Here is a 24,602-nt window from a genome sequence, read left to right as displayed (position 1 = left end):
TCAATTCACATTTCCACAAACTTCAGAGTGTTTCCTTTCAAATGATACCAAGAATATTTATAGCCTTGCTTCAGGGCCTGAGCTACAGACAGTTAGATTTGGGTATGTCTTCAGGTGGAAATTGAGAGAAGGGGGAGGTATCCCAAAAAAGTTAAGTCATTCCTGTTATCTCTAGAGCATCCTGCATTTCTTCCCCATCTTACCATGGATAGGGTTTGGTGCATTTCGGAGTTCACTTATGGTCCCACAAAGGTAATCTTAGGATAAATTCAGTTTAGCGTACTGTAAATGCCTGTGCAAAACAAAGCATAATTATTTTCAGACTCTGCAGGCCTGGAGGGAGGAAATATATTACAATAAACAGGTAAGATTCATCCCACAAAAACAACAGAAAGAGTTGTTTTCAAGACAGTTTAGAGAAGGTGGTCATAATATCACTTGCAAATTGTCAGGCATGAGCAGTTGTGAAATGTTGCGAGAGGCCCTTCTGAAAGCACATGATATGGTATTTCGTGGCACGGTCTCACACCTTACCTCATCTTGCAGAAGAATGGTCCACTATCTGCTGCTCCAGAGTCAAGGTCAGGTCCCGCCCCATGAGCAACTGGCTGGTGTCTCAGTGCAAAAAATCCCTTAGTGAGAGGTGAGTACCACGTCAGCACTCACCTTCACTGCCATTTCCTGCCACCAGCAGCACTCCAGGAGGTGTAGGTAAAATAAACAACAGAAAGATCAGAAGCCAGGAAAGTTGAATTGCTCTGTGATTTATTTGAAGGGTGTGGAAGGAAACCCTGGAGGAGGGAAACAAACTCGCTCGGCTGGTAAGAGAATGAGCGACATACTACAAGTTAATGAACTCTTTACTAGCCTTTCAGCAACGAGATAGATCTGTTATGAAATTATACTAATGGGACTTCCTTTTTCATACTGCAGGCCTGGGAAGTAAACACTTGCCTAAAAATGATGGACATAGAGCACAAGGCTTTCTGCAAGCTCCATGCACTCCACCTCGCCAGCTGACATGTGAGTTCCATGTACTGCCCTGCATATGACTTGATCCATTTATCTACACATCTGGAACTACGCAGAAACAGACTAAGACAATGTTCTCTGTGAGCACATTGCACATCGTTTAGCTTTGTCTTCTCCTGTTTGTTGATTTCAGCGATCCTAAAGTCCACAGTATCGTGGAGAGAGCTTGAGGAGCATTCTGGGCGACCAGTCCAATGAGTCCCGTAGCAACCTGCTCAGCCGGTGGTGGAGGTGGTGCCCAGGCTCCTCCTGGCCCAGTGGCTTCAGCCAGAGGAAGGCCATTCAGAGCACCCAATCCTAATAAGCGGGAAGGCCGTGGGCATGGTGGCGGCTGTAGTGGAGAAGCTCTCCTGCATGTTAAAGGACCTTATACTTGAGTATACTTATACTCTCTTATACTTGTTTTCATTTCGAGGACCTGTGTCCTTTATTACTCATACAGACTTCCCAGAGCTGAGATTTAGAATTGTGCAGCTATATTGTAATGGTCTAACAGGTGTTTTTCATTTTGTTTCTCACATTAAACAGACACTTGAGAACAGAATTGCTTACAGTTGTGCGTACCTACAGTGGGGCAAAAAAGTATTTAGTCAGCCACCAATTGTGCAAGTTCTCCCACTTTAAAAGATTAGAGAGGCCTGTAATTTTCATCATAGGTACACTTCAACTATGACAGACAAAATGAGAAAAATAAATCCAGAAAATCACATTGTAGGATTTTTAATGAATTTATTTGCAAATAATGGTGGAAAATAAGTATTTGGTCACCTACAAACAAGCAAGATTTCTGGCTCTCACAGACCTGTAACGTCTTATTTAAGAGGCTCCTCTGTCCTCCACTCGTTACCTGTATTAATGGCACCTGTTTGAACTTGTTATCAGTATAAAAGACACCTGTCCACAACCTCAAACAGTCACACTCCAAACTCCACTATGGCCAAGACCAAAGAGCTGTCAAAGGACACCAGAAACAAAATTGTAGACCTGTACCAGGCTGGGAAGACTGAATCTGCAATAGGTAAGCAGCTTGGTTTGAAGAAATCAACTGTGGGAGCAAGTATTAGGAAATGGAAGACATACAAGACCACTGATAATCTCCCTTGATCTGGGGCTCCACGCAAGATCTCACCCTATTGGGTCAAAATGATCACAAGAACGGTGAGCAAAAATCCCAGAACCACACAGGGGGACCTAGAGAATGACCTGCAGAGAGCTGGGACCAAAGTAACAAAGCCTACCATCAGTAACACACTACGCCGCCAGGGACTCAAATCCTGCAGTGCTAGACGTGTCCCCCTGCTTAAGCCAGTACATGTCTGTTTCAGTATGATATGTTGGATAAAGGAATAAAGACAGACACCAATGTCAGGTTCAATAGCCTTGTTTGTGCATTGTACAAATCCCTACACATGGAGTCCGGGGAACAGTCCGGCTAGTCGATTACCTATCAACTAGACTCCGTAACAATGTCCAGGCCCGTCTGAAGTTTGCTAACATCATCCTTTTCAATAGAAAGTGCAAACATAAAGGCATAGAATTACATTTTCTTTTTACTTCAGTTGTCATCTTCCTTTTTTAATTTTATTTAATTATTTAAGAAAATATATATATTTTAATTAACCGAGGGCAAGTTAACAGTCCCTCGCTTACAGAGTAAGCCTGTCCGGTGGCTTGCACAGCCGACCCACCCGTGAGTAAGTATTGGCTCTGACAGGGGTAGGATTAGGGGCACGAGCTGGAGAGCTTGGTGGGGTAGAAGCCTCACCTTCAGTTGGCCCATGTCTCAATTCTGCGCCCCTTACCCTTAGGCCTGGACTGTGATCCAGCTCATCTAGGTGAGTGTATGGCGTGTTCTGGTTTGTCTGCTCTGCTACGCGCAGATCCACCCGATTGCGACGATAGAGGGAGCCACCAACATCCACCAGGTAAGAACGTGGTGCAACTCTCTGCAGGCATGTGCCCAGCCTCCAAAGTCCTGTGTGGTCTCCCGGCAGCGGTTTCATCCTTATAGTTTCACCCACCTCTAGCTCTGGTAGGTCTCGAGCTGTCCGGTCGTAGAAGCACTTAGCGAGCTGCTTTCTGTGACGCAGTTTGTCCGTGACGCCAACCATGACGCAGGGCTCAAGTAGCTTGTTAGCTATGGGGATGGTAGTCTTCAGACGTCTGGACAGAAGGCGTTGTGCTGGGCTGCTGTCCATGTTTTCGGTGGGTGTGTTCCTCCACTGTAAGATCGCTTTCCATGGGTCGTTGCTGTCGCGCAAGGCCCTGCTTAACAGTTTTTTTGCAATCTTGACAGCTGATTCTGCCTTGCCATTTGCTTTTGGATGTCTTGGAGAGGAGGTCACGTGGTCAAACTCCTATTCTGAGGCGAAACGCTTGAACTGTGCAGTGAATTGTGGGTCATTGTCCGTGATTGCCCTGCAAACTGCACCTTGCAGCGCTTTATGACCGTCTCTGCAGACAAGTCAGGGAGCAGTTCAATTTCCCAAAAGTCAGAGTAGTGATCAACGATGAGAAGATAGTCCTTTTGTCTGTGGCTGAATAAGTCCATGACGATGCTGAGGCACTCTTTCTCAATTTGTGCATAGTTTTGTTCGGTGGGGCTGAGCGCTCTCGAGGCTAACACAACGGGCTGGCCTTCCTGCATTAGGCAGCATCCAAGTCCCCTTTGGCTGGAGTCGCTCTGGATTGCGACAGGCTTCATGACGTCGTAGTAGCGCAACACTGGCATGGATGAAGCCAGAGATTTCATCTCCTGCACTGCGGCCTCGTGCTTGGGTAGCCAGTGCCATGGTGTGTCTTTGTCCAGCAACCGGCTCACAGACTGCTGATAGGTGTGGCATGAACTTTGCAAGATCGTTTGCAAAGCCAATGAGACGCTGTACTCCTTTTGCATCAGACGGGTTTGGCATGTCAAGGATCGCTCTGACCTTGTCTGGGTCCGGCTTCAGGCCTTTTGCCGAGAGAATGTGGGCATGGAAGTGGACGTCTTTCACCTTGAACTGCAGCTTCTTCAGGTCAAGGCAAAGCTTAACTGATCGGAGGCGCTCCATCAGTGCCAGGAGCTTCACATCGTGGTCGCGTTCTTCGTCTGTGTCACCACAGCCTACGATCAGGACATCATCGGCGATGGGTTCAATGCCCTTGAGCCCAGCCAGTAACTCGTGCTGCTTACGTTGGTATATCTCAGGTACCACTGAGACACCAAACGGGAGCTTGGGCCAGCGTTTCCGACCCCAGGGGGTCCAGAAGGTAGTCATGAAGCTGCTTTCTTCATCCAGCTTGCATTGAAGGAATGCATCTCGGGCATCCACCAAGGTGAAAATCCTGGCCTTGGGAAGCTTATAGAGGACATCCTCTAGTGTCGGCATGATGTAGTGGGATCGTTTCAGTGCTTGGTTCAGATGCTTTGGGTCGATGCAGACCCTCTGGTTTTTTCACTATGACCATATTGCTGATCTAGTCAGTTGGTTCAATCACAGGTGTCATGTGGCCATCGGCCTCATACTTGTCCAGCTGGGCCTTCACAGCCACTTTCATTGCAATGGGCACACTGGACTGGAGTGATGCTCTCATCCACTTCAAAGTGTACCTCCCCAGGCACAGATTCAACGGGCATGGTGAATACATCGTCATATCTGCCTGAGTAGTTGTTCTTTGGACAGGGGTCCATGCTGGACATTATCCACAATGTGCAGGTCATTTGGTACAGTGAACTGCATAAGTCCCAGGCGTTCGTATGTAGAGCCTGAGAGGAGAGGATGTTGACTGGTTTTTACAATCTCAAACTCCAGATTGTGTTTGCGTCCCCGAATAACACATTCGGTCTCAAAGGTGCCCATAGAGCTCATTAGCTCTCCTGAGTACAGCTTTAGTCTAGTATCGCTGGGCAATAGATGTGTGTTAGGTGCCAGATTGATTTTCTCTTTGTAGCTCATTACGTTGCATGTAGCACCAGAATCCAGTTGATATTGTTGTTGCTTGTTGTGTAATCGTAGTGTCACAAACCATTTCTTCCCTCTTGAGGGTACAGCCCCAATGGATTCATGCATGTCACTTTCACTGTTCAGCTCTGAACATTGAGTGACATCATCAACACAGTGAATCTTGCCCTCACTCACCCTTCTTTTGCTTTTGATACACACTTTTGCAAAATGATTATTAGTTCCACAAGCTCTGCATGGTTTTCCGTAGGCAGGGCAGTGCTCTTTGCCACATGTGTGTGTATTCCCACAGTATTTACATGCTACGGGGCTCTCTGTGTTCACCGTTCGTGGTGAATTGCTCTGCCTCGATTGGTTTAGTCTGAATGTCTGCCTAGCAACAGCGTGGACAGTATCAACGTCGGAGCGTGGGGTTTCTATTTCCATTGCTCTCATTCTCATGTCAGTGACTTCAGCAGTGCGGCACATTTCGATGGCAGTTAATAATGTTAAGTCTCTCTCAGTAGACGCCGGCGTGTATCCTCATTTGCAATTCCCAGCACTATTTTGCCACAAATCAATTCATCTTTCAATCCCCCGTATTCACAAGTGGCGGATTTCTCTCTCAAACGGGTTACACATTTGTTTACTGACTCACCCTCTTCCTGTTTGCAGCTTCCAAAAACGAACCGCTCGTAAATTACGTTTCTGGCGGGTTTGAAGTAATTCTCCAATGCACCGAATATAGCCTTTGCATCACACTGTTGTTGTGCTGTGAGGGTGAGATTGTGCCGGTAGATATGCCTGCATTCGCTGCCCATTAAACTCCTCAGAGTTGCAGCTTGTACCTCGTTGGGTTTCTCATGTAGACCAGTCGCCAGCGCATAGTCCTCGAATTCATATCTGAAGTTGTCCCAATTAGTATTCCAGTCCCCTGTGAGCACCATGGGATTTGGTGGCGGAATGTTCACTGCCATAGCAATGGAATATGAGATTTCTTTGCCTTCAGTCATTGAAGTAGGTAGTGATGCTAGCTAGCCAGCTAACAACGAGTTGATCAGTGTTGTGAGTAGGAAACGGCGTATGTTCGCATATGGAACGTAACTGCGCCTATACTGTACTTAGCTACAAAAATAACAACGTGTGTTTTCCGAACCACTTATGATACCATGTTTCAGTATGATATGTTGGATAAAGGAATAAAGACAGACACCAATGTCAGGTTCAATAGCCTTGTTTGTGCATTGTACAAATCCCTACACATGGAGTCCGGGGAACAGTCTGGCTAGTCGATTACCTATCAACTAGACTAACACTGTTCTGACAGTGTTCTGATAGTGCAGTAATATCAAACAAGTAATCTAACAATTCCACAACAACTACCTAATACACACAAATGTAAAGGGATGTAAAGGGATGTAATAAGATTTGTGTGCATTATTGTGTATTGTCTGATATTACTTCTCTGTTGGAGCTAGGAACATTAGCATTTTGTTACTTCCGCAATAACATTTGATAAATATGTGTATACAACCAATACAATTCAATTTTGATTGAATCCATATTGCAGAAGTTTAGTGCTATAGCGCGATTGAAATTTAAAGGTAATTTCTGATTGAGCCCAGATATGCAGCATTTACCATGAATGCAGTCTCTGCGAACATTGGTTTTTAATTTAAATCCCACTATTATACTAAACTTCCACGATACAGATTAAATAAAGTTTGATCTGATTTGGGGCTCGATTCAAAGTTTGATTTGATTTAGGCTTATTCTTTAACTTAGATGTTTGGTTGCAATAGAGATGTGAATTCAACCTATTACTAATGTGAAATCAACCAAAGCTTGAAACGCTAGGCCTATTTTCAATTTTCTTGTTGAATCCTGGGTTGAAATGAAATGATAGCTTTTGAAGACATGGGCCTAAAAAGCATAATTGATGATATATAATTGATAAAGTATATTTACTTTTCATTTGCTCTGTTAAATCTACCCTTTGAAATGACTTTGATTGCAATAGTGAATGTCTTGAGTTCTTTATTGGAGAGACATTTTATGCAAGGTTTGTCTATGTTGAAAATTGGTTACCATGACATAATCCCGTTGTTGAAATTTCACCCTCTAAATCAGTCTACATTGATGACTTTTGCAAATCCAATGTATTTTACTAAATTCCACATCACAATACGTTGATAAATTGCATTGAAACAACGTTGATTTAATCCGTTTGTGCCCAATGGGATGTTACTATCTTACCTGAGGGAATCTTTCACCCATTCCTTCAGGAGAGGTCTGGTGGAGTGAGTCCCTCTGCTCCTCAACTCCTGTCTTCCAACACTGAATGTCTGTGTGTTTATTGCTTTGTGTGTCTCTCCTTCTAGTCTGAAACAGTGTGCGGAGGAAGTACCTCTCACAAAGGTCTCACAATTATCAACAAACTGTCAAACACCCCGATAAGAGGTTCAAAAAAGCTACTCAATGTTCCAAGCTAGTCTGAGTGTACTCATGGCTGTGTCTTTGTTTGTATCTCAGTTGGACCTTCCTCGTATCTGAGTGCAGGACACAATCCCTGATATTCTGGTTCGAACAGAGACTTAGCTGACTAATAAGGACATTAAGATTTGTGGTTAAAATATCTTCAGGTGTGATATATTGCAAAAAGGGAAAGGAGTGGCTGTTTATGTAAAAACAACACACTTGGCATCATGTTGTCTAAATATGACTGTTCCCAAGAAAATTAGCTGGTTATAGAAAAGCCAAATAAACCCAAATACACATTTATTTGTTGCTGGGATTTAACACTGTGACTACTGAGAACAGAGGATGGATAAACAACATTGCAGTTAGTTACAGTATGGGATCTTTGAGACAGGAAAATAATCCTGCAGCAACAGGAAATGTGAATTATTATGTGGATTGTAATAAATTGATAAATTTTTTGTAAGGGAAAATTACAAACTTCAGAAGACTTTTTCAACCTCAAATACATTACACATTTTATGTCATCAAACTAATAACGGTTAAGTACCAACGCATATTTTCAACTGGTTCTATTACCAAATTATAGTTCCTTTCCCTCCACTTGTTTGATGTTCCCAGACTCTACTATAAGGCTATTCAAGAGTCCCTCTGTAGAGTCAAGAGAGAGGGAAGGGAGAAAGGTATTTATGGAGGGGAGGTCATAAAACCTACCCACAGGTCAACGTCTTGACAGTCCCCCCATGTTGGGTTCAGTCTTGCGATTAATTAACCAGTTAAGCATTAGGGGGCGCTATAAAAAGATTTGGATGAAAAACGTTCCTGTTTTAAACAAGATATTTTGTCACGAAAAGATGCTCGACTACGCATATAATTGACAGCGTTGGATAGAAAACACTCTGACGTTTCCAAAAGTGCAAAGATATTGTCTGTGAGTGCAACAGAACTTATGATACAGGCGAAACCCATATAAAAATCCAACCAGGAAGTGCCGGATTTTTTGAAACCGCCTCATGCCAATGATTCCTTATATGGCTTTGAATGAGCTTACGTTTTCCCCAAGGTGTCTACAGCATTGTGACGTCTTTTTACGCATTTCCATTGAAGAATAGCCGTAAGGGACCATATATAGCAAGTGGTCACATGGTGTCTCCCGCAGAAAATCTTGCGTAAAATACTGAGGTAGCCATTTTTCCAATCGCTTCTTATGAGAAACCAATTGCCTCGACGGATATATTATCGAATATATATGTTAAAAACACCTTGAGGATGGATCCTAAGCAACGTTTGCCGTGTTTCTGTCGATATTATGGAGCTAATTTTGAAAAAAGTTTGGCGTTGTAGTGGTAGCATTTTCCGGTCGATTTCTCAGCCAAGCATGATGAACAAACGGGAGCTATTTCGCTGACAAAAATAATATTTTTGGAAAAAAGGAACATTTGCTATCTAACTGGGAGTCTCCTGAGTGAAAGCATCTGAAGTTCTTTAAAGGTAAATTATTTAATTTGGTTGCTTTTCTTATTTTCGTGAAAATGTTGCCTGGTGCCAGCAGAGCATAGCATAGCATTATGCCATGATAAACTTACACAAATGCTTGTCTAGCGTTGGCTGTAACGCATATTTTGAAAATCTGAGATGACAGTGTTGTTAACAAAAGGCTAAGCTTGTGTTTGAATATATTTCATTCATTTCATTTGCGATTTTCTAGGGGTATTTATGTCCGCTGCGTTATGCTAACTCGTTTGAGGCTACGATCCCGGATCCGGGATTGCTAGTTTCAAGAGGTTTTAACCTGCATGTTGCAAACCAACATAAAAATGACCGTGGTTGTCCTGGTTGTGGACCATCATTGTCGACCCAGTTAGGGTGTCTCCAAATGAAGAAGTCCGACCCAAGGCTGGGCAGCGGATGTCCGGAGTGGGATCTCAGTCTACAGAGATGACCTATGGACTTCTGAGAAGAAAACTAGTGAGTGCAGTAGCTGTAGAGTTAAAGGCCTCAAAATAAATGTTAAACTTTACTAAGGCTGGTATTTTGCTCGAACCCGTGATCCTTGCATAAATCCTAGATGTTCTGTTGTGCATGTGTGTTTATGCTTACGCAAGCACACATGTCAAGGGAAGGAAACCAAGTATCCTGGCAGATTACAACTTGTTCAGAATGAGTCTGATGTAGTCACATAATTTTCAGGTCAATGCCTGGAGGTCAGTCAGAATTGGTGTCGAGGGAGTCTGTACTGGTTTTACTACCAGTCATTGTCTTCCACTATTGTAGTGGTGGTAGGTATGAAGAAGTCTACTTCATAGCTATGTTATCCACGGAGGAGTTAACCTCACGACTGAAATACTCTAAGGATTAGACCAGTCATACGCGGTGTGATCATGGTTCATCACTTCTAATAACTTTTCTCCTGAACGGAGGGTTCTATTTATTAGTGGCGTGCGTTAACCATTGGAAGAGTGCAATGGAGATTTCCTTCCCTGTGTTGCACTCTGAGTGACTCCTATGTCGCTATTATCAATAGCATTTTAACTTGTGAGGTTACTAATCCTCTTACTGAGTGTTGCTGGACTGACTGTGGTATTGGTACTGTTACTCAAGGGGACCAGTTGTCCTACTGATTTATTCTGAAATGTTATCCTACAGGAATACATGATTAGAGCGTTTTACTAATTGTCTTGTAGTGGCTACTACACATGGTAAGGAATGATTATTGTTGCCATTTGTTTTGGAGGTGGACAAGTCCACTAACACTACTTTTCAAGTCTTGGCCAACTCTCAACAGCGTTACCCTTTTCCAGGATGGCCCTACTTCTTCATTGCACAAATGAATAACCTCAACCAAATTCCAAAGACTGGTGACATCCAGTGGAAGTGGTAGGAACTGAAAACAAGTTCCTAAGAAATATTGTTTGCCAATGAGAGCTCAGTGAACAGACAGAGACATAAAAAAAAAATTGTGAACAGTTAGTCCTCGGGGTTTTGCCTGCTACATAAAATCTGTTATACTCACAGACATGATTCAAACAGTTTTAGAAACTTCAGAGTATTTTCTATCCAAATCTACTAATGATATGCATATCTTATATTCTTGGCATGAGTAGCAGGAAGTTGAAATTGGGCACGCTATTTATCCAAATTGAAAATGCTGCCCCCTATACCTTAAGAGGTGAAACAAATATATGTATTTGCAGATACACTCAAATCTCAATCACTGAAGGTTACTATCAGAGAGTCACACAAAGCCTGGTCTTGAACCAACTACATGTCATGATTAGTCAGGAGATATGTTTAAAGCACATACAGATAAGATCTGGGACCAGGCTAAAACATTTACATGTACATTTGAGTCATTTAGCAGACGCAACTGCAGGAGCAATTTGGGCAAAGTGCCTCGCTCAAGGACACTACACGTTTCACATAGTTTGCAATGTGTAACTAATGATGAAATGTGTAGGATATTATTTTGGAGAGAATAAAGAGTGCAGCTATGCTTCAGAAGTGTATTCAATCATACAAGTGCTGAATATGAAACAGATAAACACAATAACTTACACAACAGATCTGCTCATTTTACTGACGTTTATTTAGCCATGTACTCAAACAATAATTTTTACTTTAAGATATTGGAGTGTGTGTTCGATCAATGCTAGAAAATTACAACTCGTAGATTAACTTAGATCAGGAAATGAACAATTTAGTAAAATGTTCAAAATGCACATTAACATGAATTATTCACATCCTCTTTAGGAAGATACAAAGAGATTAGCTCTATAACAGTGTTCAAACTAGGGAAGAACTATACTCCCTTTGGCATTGATTTGACCCTGAAATACACAATGTATAGATGTGGCTCAAGGCTACGTGATGCCAACCTGGACTGTATGATATGTTGCAAACGTTAGCTGGGTTAGGGGAAGGATGCTATGTTGTTGCAAAGTAGCTAACATGCAGTTGCTAATTAGCTAAAATGCTAAAGTTGATATGATAGAAACACAGAGTGAATAGCTGCTATTCATACTCATTCATTGGATATTGAACTACCATGATTCTGTCTTAGGATGATTTACAACATAATTATGATTACATCATCAGCAGTGAGGCTTATGAAATTACCCATTGTATGTTTCCCCTTGGCATTGAAACCGTATAACCCTAGCTTATGAGAGACAGAGGAGTTAGCTAGAGCCAATGTTATTAAAGCAATTATAATTTACATGAACATTTTAGTAATTTAGCAGACAACGTTATACAGAGCAACTGACCGGTAGTGCATTCATCTTAAGATAGCTAGGTGGGACAACCCACATCTCAGTGAGAGTAAGTACATTTTTCCTCAAAGTAGCTATCAGCAAAGTCAGTGCAAAAAGAGAAAAAAAGGTAAGTGTGAGTGTTTGTTCATGAAAGGCAAGGGTGTTATATTTATATATATACAGTACCAGTCTAAAGTTTGGACACTTACTCATTCAAGGGTTTTTCTTTATTTTTTAAAACACAACTGATTGGCTCAAATGTATGAAGAATGAAATAAATTAACTTTTAACAAGGCACAACTGTTAATTGAAATGCATTCTAGGTGCCTGCCTCATGAAGCTGGTTGAGAGAATGCCAAGAGTGTGCCATGAAGGCAAAGGGTGGCTACTTTGAAGTATTCAAATGTTAAACATATTTTGATTTAACACGTTTTTGGTTACTACACGATTCCATAGTTTTTATGTCTTAACTATTATTCTACAATGTAGAAAATAGTAGATATTAAGAAAAAGCCTTGAATGAGTGTGTCCATACTGTTGACTGGTACTGTGTGTATATTTATGTGTGTGTGTGTATATATGTGTATATATGTGTATATATATATGGGAGAAGGCCCCTGAGGTGCAGGACACACTGGCCCTAGGAGGAATGGATTAAATAGGGAGAGGGAGGGGGATGGGGAGGTGAAGTGAACTGCTGACTAGACGACACATCTTAGGTGGCTGACAAATATATTGGGGAGTTTTATTTCGGGGAGGTATTTTGTGTTCAGTTATTTAACATGAAGGGGGAACTGCCTTGGTCCAACCGGCAAAACACACACGGTGGTGCATTCTCTTTCACAGAGAGGAAAGAGGTGAGGGGAACCAATGGGAAGCCAGGCAGATGAAGGTGGAGTGGAAGAGGACCAAAGTGACCCCTGTTGGTTACATCTTGGTAGTGCAGGTCAAGTCCTAACAGAAGAGGAGATAGGGTCAGAACATAATATATGAATCTGTGACTATATGAACTAATGCATTTCTAGGTAGCCTAAGAAATAATAACATGAAAGTAGCTCAAAGTCTGCTCCACTCACCAGAGCATACTCGTAGATGATGGGCATGTCTGAGGCCCCATGCAGTCGAAGGCTGTGTAGCACCGCGTCGTGGATCGTAGTGAACAGACAGCTTTTAGGGACGGACTCAGAGAAGAAGCCTGCACTCGATAACTGCTCCACCACACAGACTGGAGGAGAGACAAACCAGGTTAGACAATACACACGTGAACCCCAAACACACACACACAGACAACACAAGCTACGGCCAGAGCGCTGGATCCTGAATTACCACACATACCGGTGGCGGTCGGTGCCATTTTAAGATGAGGGATGACAATACTTTTTTATGAGCATGGCCTTACTGTGTTTCTATTACAGCATATTGGATGACTGTCATTCCATTTCCATTCACCCAGCTCAACGTAACAATGATAGGTTTAGGCTACTACATGATACTCAAATGTTTCCAATATCCATCATGAGGTTGCTACAACCTAGCATATGAATTAAGGTTTACCATGTAGGTACACAGGTTAAGGTACATTTTAGTAATTAAGGTGACAGATATTGACACATTCAATACTGCCTTGCACACTCTTGCCAGCATCTAGCTGATCTAGAGTGTAATTATTAGTCCAACAGTTGCAAATTATAGTTTTTATTGGACAAATTCAGGTATGTTTACAATTGTCTCATTCATCCCCCCTCGTCTCTAACTATTCCCCAGGTCGTTGCTGTAAATGAGAATGTGTTCTCAGTCAACTTAGCTGGTAAAATAAATTACATGTTTATCCCTGTTTCACTCCATTTGCTAGCGTTAAATAAACATTTTTCAATAGAATCGGTGGAATGAATACAACCCCTGATCAAAAGCAAACACATTTAACTTTCATATCAGCCACCTATAATTCCTTCTAGCATCTACGCGCTTTCCTCCTCACCTTTTCCCTTCGCTTGTGGACTTCAGTAACAACATATCAGCTGTCTTTGACCAGGCGAAAAAACTTTTCCAAGCCAAACCTTAATATAATAACCGCTAACCTCTACACACAGCCTACATTGTTGTCACCATATTAACGTCCTATTCAACATAGCTACTAGAGCTAACGCATTAGTAAACCCACTACAATTATGCAGTATAGTGTGCAGTTGAGCAGTTACACCGGTGGACCCTGGTAGGAATAAATTAATAAAACCAGAAGCTTACCTTGACTTGGAAGAGTTTCAGTGTTGGATAGCCAGCTAGCTAACATAGCATCCCTCTCTGTTTGAGTAGGCTAAACTAGCTAGCTAAGAAAGTGAAAGTAAATAATTAAAAAAAATCTAAATCTCTCTCTATTTCTTGCTTCTCCTTCACTTGTTAATTAATTTGTTCAAAACTGCACAACTATTGTCTTTCTCGCTCTTTGAGTCAACTACTCACCACATTTTATGCACTGCTAGCTAGCTGTAGCTTATGCTTTCAGTACTACGTTCATTCTCTGGACAACATGTCAGTTCATACGGCAAGAACTCTGATAGGTTGGAGGATGTCCTCCGGAAGTTATAATTACTGTGTAAGTCTATGGAAATGTTTAGTATAGTTTATGTTACATATATGTTTGACTTGTTTTTTTTCAGAATTTCAATGAAGAGTATGGTCCTCCCCTTCCTCCTCTGAGGTGCCTCCACTGACACATACTCACCTTGGCATCCAGTTAAATAAATGTCAATGTCAATCTTTCTGTAGTTTAGGAATATCTGCAAAAAAAGAGAAAGTGAGAGACAGAGAAGGTCAAATAAGAAGTCCATGTTTCTCTCGGACTGTTTTTGTTACACCAGTTTGGATTTATCTTGTTTTTCTCTTCCATCCCTCTTCATTTCCACCTCTTTCTATCTGTGCCTCTTATGTACATAGGGTACATAGGGTATATAAAAATATAATTTAGGCCTGCCAACTCACAGAAAACAAGACCTTTTGTTTGTTTTGAGCGACTGCAAACAATGTTACATAAGAAGACTGGATACAAAGAAACTAACAATAACACATTTCTGAAAACATCTGTGAACCTAACCTCTTTCTCTCTTTCCTTTTCTCCTCTCTATCCCCTTTGCGCTCAAACCCCACACACTCATACGTTTTTCAGTGTCTTCACAGTGGCCGTGTCAGCAAAGTTGGCTGTGGATAGGTCCAGGATGATGGTGTGTGTGTCGTTGACGGAGCTCCTCCCCATCTCCCCTTCTCTTCCGGTACTGGACATCTGGGTTATGTGATCATCGCCATGAATATCAGTTTTAGAGTCCTGGTCGAACCCGTTACCTTGCTGCTCAAAACCCCAGTTCACCTTAGATTGACAGAGAGACAGAGTTTCAATCTTTACTCTCCTCTGATAAAATACACATTTCAAAAGCATTATGGGCTAGCCTAGGTGCACCTGGAGGTTTTACTGAAGCACCAAATTTAGCACAGCGATAGATTTATGTAAACTAAAAAGATTTCAATATGGAGCCGCCTGAGATTTGGCCCCTGGGGGAACATGGCAGCATTTTTTTATAGCGGTATACGATAACACTATTTTACCATTCAGAAGGTCTATTTTGAGAAAAACACACATATCTATCATGAAAATATTTACATATGGAGCCACCACAGATTTAGACTACGTGACATTGCAGGAAAATGAATCCATGCTTTTGTCACTTCAAGGTTAGACTACTGCAATGCTCTACTTTCCGGCTACCCGGATAAAGCACTAAATAAACTTCAGTTAGTGCTAAAACGCCTGCAATAATCTAGACTAGAACCCAAAATATGTTTATCATATATTACCCCAGTGCTAGCCTCTCTAGACTGGCTTCCTGTTAAGGTTAGGGCTGATTTCAAGGTTTTACTGCTAACCTACAAAGCAATACCTGGGCTTGCTCATACCTATCTCTATGATTTGGTCCTGCTGTACATACCTACACGTACGCTAAGGTCACAAGACGCAGGCCTCCTTACTGTCCCTAGAATTTCCAAGCAAACAGTTGGAGGCAGGGCTTTCTCCTATAGAGCTCCATTTTTAAGGAAGGGTCTGCCTATCATCCATGTGAGAGAAGCAGACTCGATCTCGATCTTTTGGTCTTTATTTAAGACTAATTTCTTCAGTAGGTCTTATGATTGGGTATAGTTTGTCAAAGGAGTGTGAAGGTGAACGGAAAGGCACTACAGCAAAAACCGCCCTTGCTGTCTCTGCTTGGCCGGTTCCACTCTCTCCACTGGGATTCTCTGTCTCAAACCCTATTACAGGGGCTGAGTCACTGGCATACTGGTGCTCTTCCATGCCATCCCTAGGAGGGGTGCGTCACTTGAGTGAGTTGAGTCAGTGACGTGACCTTCCTGTCCAGGTTGGCGCCCCCTTCTTGGGTTCGTGCCGAGGGGGAGATCTTCGTGGGCTATACTCAGTCTTGTCTCAGGATAGTAAGTTGGTGGTTGAAGATATCCCTCTAGTGGTGTAGGGGCTGTGCTTTGGCAAAGTGGGTGAGGTTATATCCTGTTTGTTTGGCCCTGTCCGGGGGTATCATCAGACGGGGCCACAGTGTCTCCCGACCCCTCCGGTCTCAGCCTCCAGTATTTATGCTGCAAAAGTTTGTGTCGGGGGGCAAGGGTCAGTCTGTTATATCTGGAGTATTTCTCCTGTCTTATCCGGTGTCCTGTGTGAATTTAACTATGCTCTCTCTAATTCTCTATCCTTTCTTTCTTTCTTTCTGATGATGATGACCTGAGCCCTAGGACCATGCCTCAGGACTACCTGGCCTGATGACTCCTTGCTGTCACCAGTCCACCTGGTCGTGCTGCTGTTCCAGTTTCAACTGTTCTGCCTGCGGCTATTGAACCCTGGCCTCTTCAGCAGACGTGCTACCTTGTCCCAGACCTGCTGTTTTCAACTCTAGAGACAGCAAGAGCGGTAGAGATGCTCTGAATGATCGGCTATGAAAATCCAACTGACATTTACTCCTGAGGCGCTGACCTGTTGCACCTTCTGTGATTATTATTATTTGACCCTGCTGGTCATCTATGAACATTTGAACATCTTGGCCATGTTCTGTTATAATCTCCACCCGGCACAGACAGAAGACCACTGGCCACCCCTCATAGCCTGGTTCCTCTCTAGGTTTCTTCCTAGGTTGAGGCCATTCTAGGGAGTTTTTCCTTATCCACCGTGCTTCTACACCTGCATTGCTTGCTGTTTGGGGTTTTAGGCTGGGTTTCTGTACAGCACTTTGTGACATCAGCTGATGTAAGAAGGGCTCTATAAATACATTTGATTGATGGGACCCTGGGGGCTGTGGGGGCCATCTTACAAAAAGGCCACTGTCAGTAAAACAACGTTAGATAAACATACCAAATTTGGCACAGAGGAAGATGCATGTACCCTGAAAATATTTAGAAATAGTCCTATCATAGATTTGGACCCTGGATCGTGACATACATTTTACTAAAAGGTTGCACACTGTACCACTACTTTACAAACCTTTAATCTACAAAAAGTTATTGCCTATACTACTTTGATTTATTGATATATTTTTGGTCTATACTTCTTGCTCTGGATCACCTGAAAACCAAAAACTGTAACAGTAACACAGTATATTACAGTAGGCCAAATTGTAGAATAAATACAGCCAATCACAGAATCAATCACAGACTGTCCCGGAGCGTGAGACCGGAGTTCACGTCCTACCACATGAGCATTTAACAAATGGCCACTAAAGCTACTTTGGAAAATATCCCAGCCATTCTGGTGGAATAGTTCACAATTGCTGTGAACTATTATCTCAGGTTGTGTTTCTGTCAGATATGTGCCTGTCAAGCTAAATATTTTAATTTCAACCAGTTTTTCTAATTCCAGCGGATTATAATGGACAAATATTGTTATAAATTAAAGTCTATAACAGAGTTTAGTCTGACGTTGATTTGAGACAGCATTCCATGCACCCTCAGGGACCTCTAAAATCATCATTCAAAAAATACTTACTGGGTCAGTGGAGCCATACACCGAATAGAAAGAGATGAGTACAGCATCAAAAGCCCTGACATTACCCAGCTAATTTACTAGTGGCTTCTAAGCAAAATGAACTCCTGGCCTTGGACCTGACCTAAATCCCTGTATTCAGCTGTATATCAACCAATGGCAGGCATTACCCTCGAGCATACTCAATCCATGTTTATGCGTGCGTACATGTGTACCCATGCCCACACACACCCCCATGCACACACATACCAGAATGGGTCCAACCATATGACACTGGTCAGGAATAGGAGGGTCAAAGACACATGCCACCAGCCCAAGCCACCCGGGCCGACAATCCCATCCATTGCCACAAGAGTGACCAGTAGAACAGCGAGACTGCACAGCCAGTTTGTCAATAATTTAACTCTTTCCCATCTGTTTTTATAAATTCCCAAGGGAAAGGTTTAGAAACAATGATGAAACATCAAAATACACAAATATTCATACGTATACACAGACACAGCACAGCCTCCATAGAATGAATCTCATAATAATAATGTAGAGCTCTCATTACTTGCACACAATATAGCTGGGTTGCCCCACCTGCATGCCCCCTTTTATAAGTTTATCTAAAAAAAGCCCTTTAACATTGTGTAACATGCCACGACCCCAGGGGCCAACTGTGTTGGATCCATATCAAAGTCTTTTCAGGGTTCATAAATCTAGCTCTGTTTTTTTATATATGATGTCTCAATCTCTAATTCTTTCCAGGACACATTCATCTACCTCTGTGTCAAATGTGGTGTGTGTATCTAAAAAAGGCCCTCAGAATTGTAACATTTTATTACCGACAGTGGCCATTTTGTAAGATGGCCATCTAGGACCCCAGGTGCCAAATGTGTGGTGGCTCCAGATGTAAATATTTTCAGGCTACATAAATCTACCTCTGTGCCAGATTTGGTGTGATTATCTCAAAACAATCCATTTAAAATATTGTTGCCATATGCTGCCATTTTGAAAAATGGCTGCCACGCCCCACGGGCCAAATCTTGGGAGGCTCCATACATCTACACAATTGTTTTGCTTAAATGCCTCACTATACTGTAGTACATCACACTACACACCTGTCCGTTGTCGGGTCGGTCAACTAGGGCAATGGCTGTCTGGTTCAATTCCAGATCTGGGGAACATTTCTCTTCATCCCTCTTGTCATCTGGATGGACTGTATTGTTGGGTCGGCATCCATTCACACCATTCTGGGAAGGGAAGAGAAATAAGGTCACTAACAATTTTTGTGTGTGTGGTTCTTAGTCCTCCACTACCGTTCAAAAGTTTGGGGTCACTTAGAAAAGCACATTTTTGGACCATAAAAATAACATCAAATGATCAAAAATACAGTGTAGGCATTGTTAACGTTGTAAATCACTATTGTAGCTGTAAACAACAGATTTTTTTATTGAATATCTACATGTATCAGCAACCATCACTCCTGTGTTCCAATGGCACGTTGTGTTAGCTAATCCAAGTTTATCATTTTAAAAGGATAATTGATTATTAGAAAACCCTTTTATAATTATGTTAACACAGCTGAAAACTGTTTGTCCTGATTAAAGAAGCAATAAAACTGGCCTTTAGACTAGTTGAGTATCTGGAGCATCAGCATTTGTGAGTTTGATTACAGGCTCAAAATGGCCAGAAACAGACTTATCTTATGAAACTCGTCAGTCTATTCCTGTTCTGAGAAATGAAGGCTATTCCATGCGAGAAACAGCCTAGAAACTAACTTCATTAAATAGTACCTCAAAACACCGGTCTCAACGTCAACAGTGAAGAGGCGACTCCGGGATGCTGACCTTCTAGGTAGAGTTCCTCTGTCCAGTGTCAGTGTTCTTTTGCCCATCTTAATCTTTTATTTTTATTGGCCAGTCTGAGATATGGATTTTTCTTTGCAACTCTGCCTAGATATCAAAACCCTGTCTATATAAACAACCATAGCATCCCGGAGTCGCCTCTTCACTGTTGACGTTGAGACCTGTGTTTTGCGTGTACTATTTAATGAAGCTGCCAGTTGAGGACTTGTGAGGTGTCTGTTTCTCAAACTAGACACTTGTCCTCTTCTTTCAAAAACAAGGACATTTCTAAGTCAAATCAAATGTATTTATATAGCCCTTCGTAATCAGCTGATATGTCAAAGTGCTGTACAGAAACCCAGCCTAAAACCCCAAACAGAAAGCAATGCAGGTGTAGAAGTAAGTGATCCCAAACTTTTGAATGGTGGTGTTACGATAAATGTATTTATATATCCCTTCGTACATCAGCTGATATGTGTTGGACATGTATTACACCTTTTTTGCCTCTTTTTTGGCTTTTTTTTTTTCTTTTTCGTCTTTTCTCTTTTCTTCAGTGTCTCTTTTCTTCTTTTTCATCAGCAGCATTCCAATGTCAATTCCACTCTGTGTAAGAAAATGAAATGGAGGGCTTGAGATAAAGAGAGTGAATGAGACAGAAAGCAATTCTGAGAGAGGGCTATTGAGAGAATGACACACAAACACTAGTCATACGTGGGTCAGCTGTTTGTTCACCTGCACCCAACCACAATTCCTAATAACACATTTTCAACCACAGGGGTGTGTCATAGCACAAAAATGTGCTATTTTCACAGTGGAAATGATGAGCGCAATAGGTGGAAGTGGCACAAAACGACTGTTTTAATAAATACATTGTAGGTGTGACGAGGGCATGGCCACTCACTGGCCAATCAACGTGTTTCATGGCCTAAGGCCGTGTCCACGTCCTATTGGAGTTATCAGAAGCTCCTAGTTCCCAGTTGGAAATTTAAATTGAATGACCCCGAATCCAAGTCAGAATGACAAGTGGGAAACTGAGAAAATGTTGTTACCCGAGTTGCCGAGTTGTGACATTTCACCACTGACCTTTTACCAAAAGATGACGACAAATTCCTTATCAATATGAATAATGAAGCTAGTCTGACCATAGTGCCAATGTTAAGCAAGATAGCTAACTTCATTATTAGCAAGCTTATCAAGCTATCTAAAATCTTATTGGTTGAAGAATTGTTCAGAGTTCTAAAGCACATGAATACATCCACGTCAGACTGACAACTTCCCACAAGCAAGTGAAGCCAGCCTAATATGGCATGCCGTTGTCTCAAGTTGTCATCAACTCTGAATATTCCTAGAATACCCTTAAACCAAAGAACCCTATGCGCAGTTTTTTTCTGATGAGTACTGATTTTGCATCTTATTATTACTGGAATGTTCAGAGTTCTCAACTGACATTAATATTGTTCATTTCAATCAAATCAAATAACATTTTATTAGTCACATGCGCAGAACTTACAGTGACATGCTTACTTATGAGCCCCTAAACGACAGTGCGGTTAAAAAAAATACGGATCAGAATAAAATATAAAAGTCATTAAAGAGCAGCAGAAAAAAATAACAATATACAGTTGAAGTCGGAATTTTACATACACTTAGGTTGGAGTCATTAAATCTTGTTTTTCAACCACTCCACTAATTTCTTGTTAAAGGCACAGTCAACTTAGTCTATGTAAACTTCTGACCCACTGGAATTGTGATACAGTGAATTATTAGTGAATGAATCTGTCTGTAAACAATTGTTGGAAATATTACTTGCCATGCACAAAGAAGATGTCCTAACTGACTTGCCAAAACTATAGTTCGTTAAACAGCTTGGAAATTCCGGAAAATGATGTCATGGCTTTAGAAGCTTCTGATAGACTAATTGACATCATTTGAGTCAATTGGAGGTGAACCTGTGGATGTATTTCAATGCCTACCTTCAAACTCAGTGCCCCTTTGCTTGACATCATGGGAGAATCAAAAGAAATCAGCCAAAACCTCAGAAAAAAATGGTTGACCTCCACAAGTCTGGTTCATCCTTGGGAGAAATTTCCAAAAGTCTGAAGGTACCATGTTCATCTGTACAAACAATCGTATGCAAGTATAAACACCATGGGTCCACGCAGCTGTCATACCGCTCAGGAAGGAGACGTGTTCTGTCTCCTAGAGATGAACGTACTGTGGTTGTGAAAAGTTCAAATCAATCCCAAAACAATAGCAAAGGACCTTGTGAAGATGCTGGAGGAAACAGGTACAAAAGTATCTATATCCACAGTAAAACGAGTCCTTTTTGGGGAAGTGTCCTCTGGTCTGATGAAAAAAAAATAGAACTGTTTGGCCATAATGACCATCGCTATGTTTGGAGGAGAAAGGGGGAGGTTCGTTCTGTTCGGTGACTTAAACTGGGATATGCTTAACACCCCGGAAGTCCTACAATCTAAGTTAGATGTCCTCAATCTCACACAAATCATCATGGAACCCACCAGGTACAACCCTAAATCCATAAACATGGGCACCCTCATAGATATTATCCTGACCATCTTGCCCTCCAAATACACCTCTGCTTTCTTCAAAAAGGATCTCAGCGGTCACTGCCTCATTGCCTGCATCCGCTATGGGTCCGCGGTCAAACGACCACCCTTCATCATTGTCAAACGCTCCATAAAACACTTCTCCGAGCAGGCCTTTCAATTTGACCTGGCCTGGGGATCCTGGAAGGACATTGACCTCATCCCGTCAGTCGAGGATGCCTGGTCGTCCTTTAAAAGTAACTTCCTCACTATCTTAAATAAGCATGCCCCTTTAAAAAAATGTAGAACTAAGAACAGATATACCCCTTGGTTCACTCCAGACCTGACTGCCCTCGACCAGCACAAAAACATCCTGTGGCGGACTGCAATAGCATCGAATAGTCCCTGGGATATGCAACTGTTCGGTGAAGTCGGGAACCAATATACGCAGTCAGTCAGGAAAGCAAAGGCTAGCTTTTTCAAGCAGAAATTTGCATCCTCTAGCTCTAACTCCAAAAAGTTCTGGGACACTGTAAAGTCCATGGAGAACAAGAGCACCTCCTCCCAGCTGCCCACTGCACTGAGGCTAGGTAACATTGTCAAAACCAATAAATCCACAATAATCAAGAATTAGAATAACATTTCTCCACTGCTGGCAATGCTTTCCTCCTGGCTACCCCAACACCTGCCAACAGCTCGGCACCCCCCCACCCCCCGGGTTACTTGCCCAAGCCTACACAGCTTCTCCTTCACCCAAATCCAGATAGCAGATGTTCTGAAAGATCTGCAAAACCTGGACCAGTACAAGTCAGCTAGGCTAGTCAATTTGGACCCTCTCTTTCTAAAATTATCCGCCGCCATTGTTGCAACCCCTATTACCAGTCTGTTCAACGTCTCTTTCATATTGTCCGAGATCCCTAAAAATTGGAAAGCTGCCGCGGTCATCCCCCCTCTTCAAAGGGGGTGACACTCTAGACTCAAACTTTTCTCGGTATATATCAACGATGTCGCTGCGGGTGATTCTCCACTTCTACTCAGACGACACCATTCTGTATACATCTAGCCCTTCTCTGGACACTGTGTTGACAAACCTCCAAACGAGCTTCAATGCCATACAACACTCCTTCCGTGATCTCCAACTGCTCTTAAATGCTAGTAAAACTAAATGCATGCTTTTCAACCGTTCGCTGCCCGCACCCACCTGGCCGACTAGGATCACTACTCTGGACAGTTCTGACTTAGAAAATGTGGACAAGGTGTCTGGTTAGACTGTAAACTCTCCTTCCAGACTCATATTAAACATCTCCAATGTTGTTGTTTGTGTCGCATTGCTTTGCTTTATCTTGGCCAGGTCGCAGTTGTAAATGAGAACTTGTTCTCAACTAGCCTACCTGGTTAAATAAAGGTGAAATACAAAAATTATAAACTCAATCCTATTGAAAATTGGTGAGCAGAACTGAAAAAGTGTGTGCGGGCAAGGAGGCCTAAAATCCTGACTCAGTTACACCAGCTCTGTCAGGAGGAATGGTCCAATATTCACCCAACTTATTGTGGGAAGCTTGTGGAAGGCTACAAAAAACGTTTGACGCAAGTTAAACAATTTAAAAGAAATGCTACCAAATACTAATTGAGTGAATGTAAACTTCTGACCCACTGGGAATGTGATGAAAGAAATAGAAGCTGAAATAAATAATTCTCTCTACCATTATACTGAATGCGAATCGTCTGGGTAGCTATTTGACTAGATATTCAGGAGTCTTATGGCTTGGGGGTAGAAGCTATTCAGAAGTCTCTTGGACCTAGACAGCGCTTGCCGTGTGGTCGCAGGGAGAACAGTCTATGACTAGGGTGGCAGGAGTCATTAACAATTTTTAGGGCCTACCTCTGACACCGCCTGGTATAGAGGTCTAGGATGGCAAGAAGATTGGCCTCAGTGAAGGAATGGGCTGGGCCATTAGCACTACCCTCTGTCATGCTTTGAGGTCGGAGGCTGAGCAGTTGCCATACCAGGTGGTGATGCAACACGTCAGGATGCTCTTTTGAGTCTCTTGAGGGGGAATAGGATTTGTCATGCCTGCTTCACACCATGTTAGTTTGTTGGTGATGTGGACACCAAGGAACTTGAAGTTTTCAACCTGCTCCACTGCAGCCCCGTCAATGAAAATGGGGGTGTGCTCGGTCCTCTTTTTCCTGTAGTCCACAATCATCTCCTTTGTCTTAAATTGCATTTAACTAATTTAGCAGTCATTCTTATCCAGAGTGACTTACAGGATCAATTAGGGTTCCATGCCTTGCTCATGAGCACATTGTCAGATTTTTTTTTACCAAGTTTGATCGGGGATTCGAACCAGCAAACTTTTGATTACTCGTCTAACGCTCCTAAGCGCTAGGCTACTTGCTTATAGTCTGTATGTAATATCAAGACTCTGAATGATTCACTTCTGAACATCAGAACTGGAAGAATGATTTCTCCTTTAACGAGTCCGATGAGAAAGATATACTGCTCTCCCGGG

At 42.3% G+C, this 24,602-nt stretch overlaps 1 protein-coding gene across 1 annotated transcript in view; it reads right to left on the bottom strand.

The window, feature by feature from the left end:
• Positions 1–12,427: 12,427 nt before the first annotated feature.
• Positions 12,428–24,602, bottom strand: part of LOC112246256 (solute carrier family 26 member 6-like) — a 32,893-nt gene continuing 20,718 nt past the window's right edge. Inside the window, exons 14-19 of the mRNA XM_024414553.2 lie at positions 20,039–20,146; positions 18,818–18,949; positions 14,841–15,047; positions 14,409–14,463; positions 12,763–12,911; positions 12,428–12,640 (exon numbers count right to left, since the gene is read on the bottom strand). Coding sequence (XP_024270321.2) covers positions 12,614–12,640; positions 12,763–12,911; positions 14,409–14,463; positions 14,841–15,047; positions 18,818–18,949; positions 20,039–20,146 — 678 coding nt within the window. The 3' untranslated portion in view covers positions 12,428–12,613. The remainder of the gene's footprint in view (positions 12,641–12,762; positions 12,912–14,408; positions 14,464–14,840; positions 15,048–18,817; positions 18,950–20,038; positions 20,147–24,602) is intronic.

The sequence above is a fragment of the Oncorhynchus tshawytscha genome, linkage group LG28 (genome assembly GCF_018296145.1).
Source record: "Oncorhynchus tshawytscha isolate Ot180627B linkage group LG28, Otsh_v2.0, whole genome shotgun sequence".
Taxonomy (NCBI): domain Eukaryota; kingdom Metazoa; phylum Chordata; class Actinopteri; order Salmoniformes; family Salmonidae; genus Oncorhynchus; species Oncorhynchus tshawytscha.
Note: the sequence above shows the minus strand (reverse complement) of the source record. Positions and strands in the feature narration are given on the sequence as shown.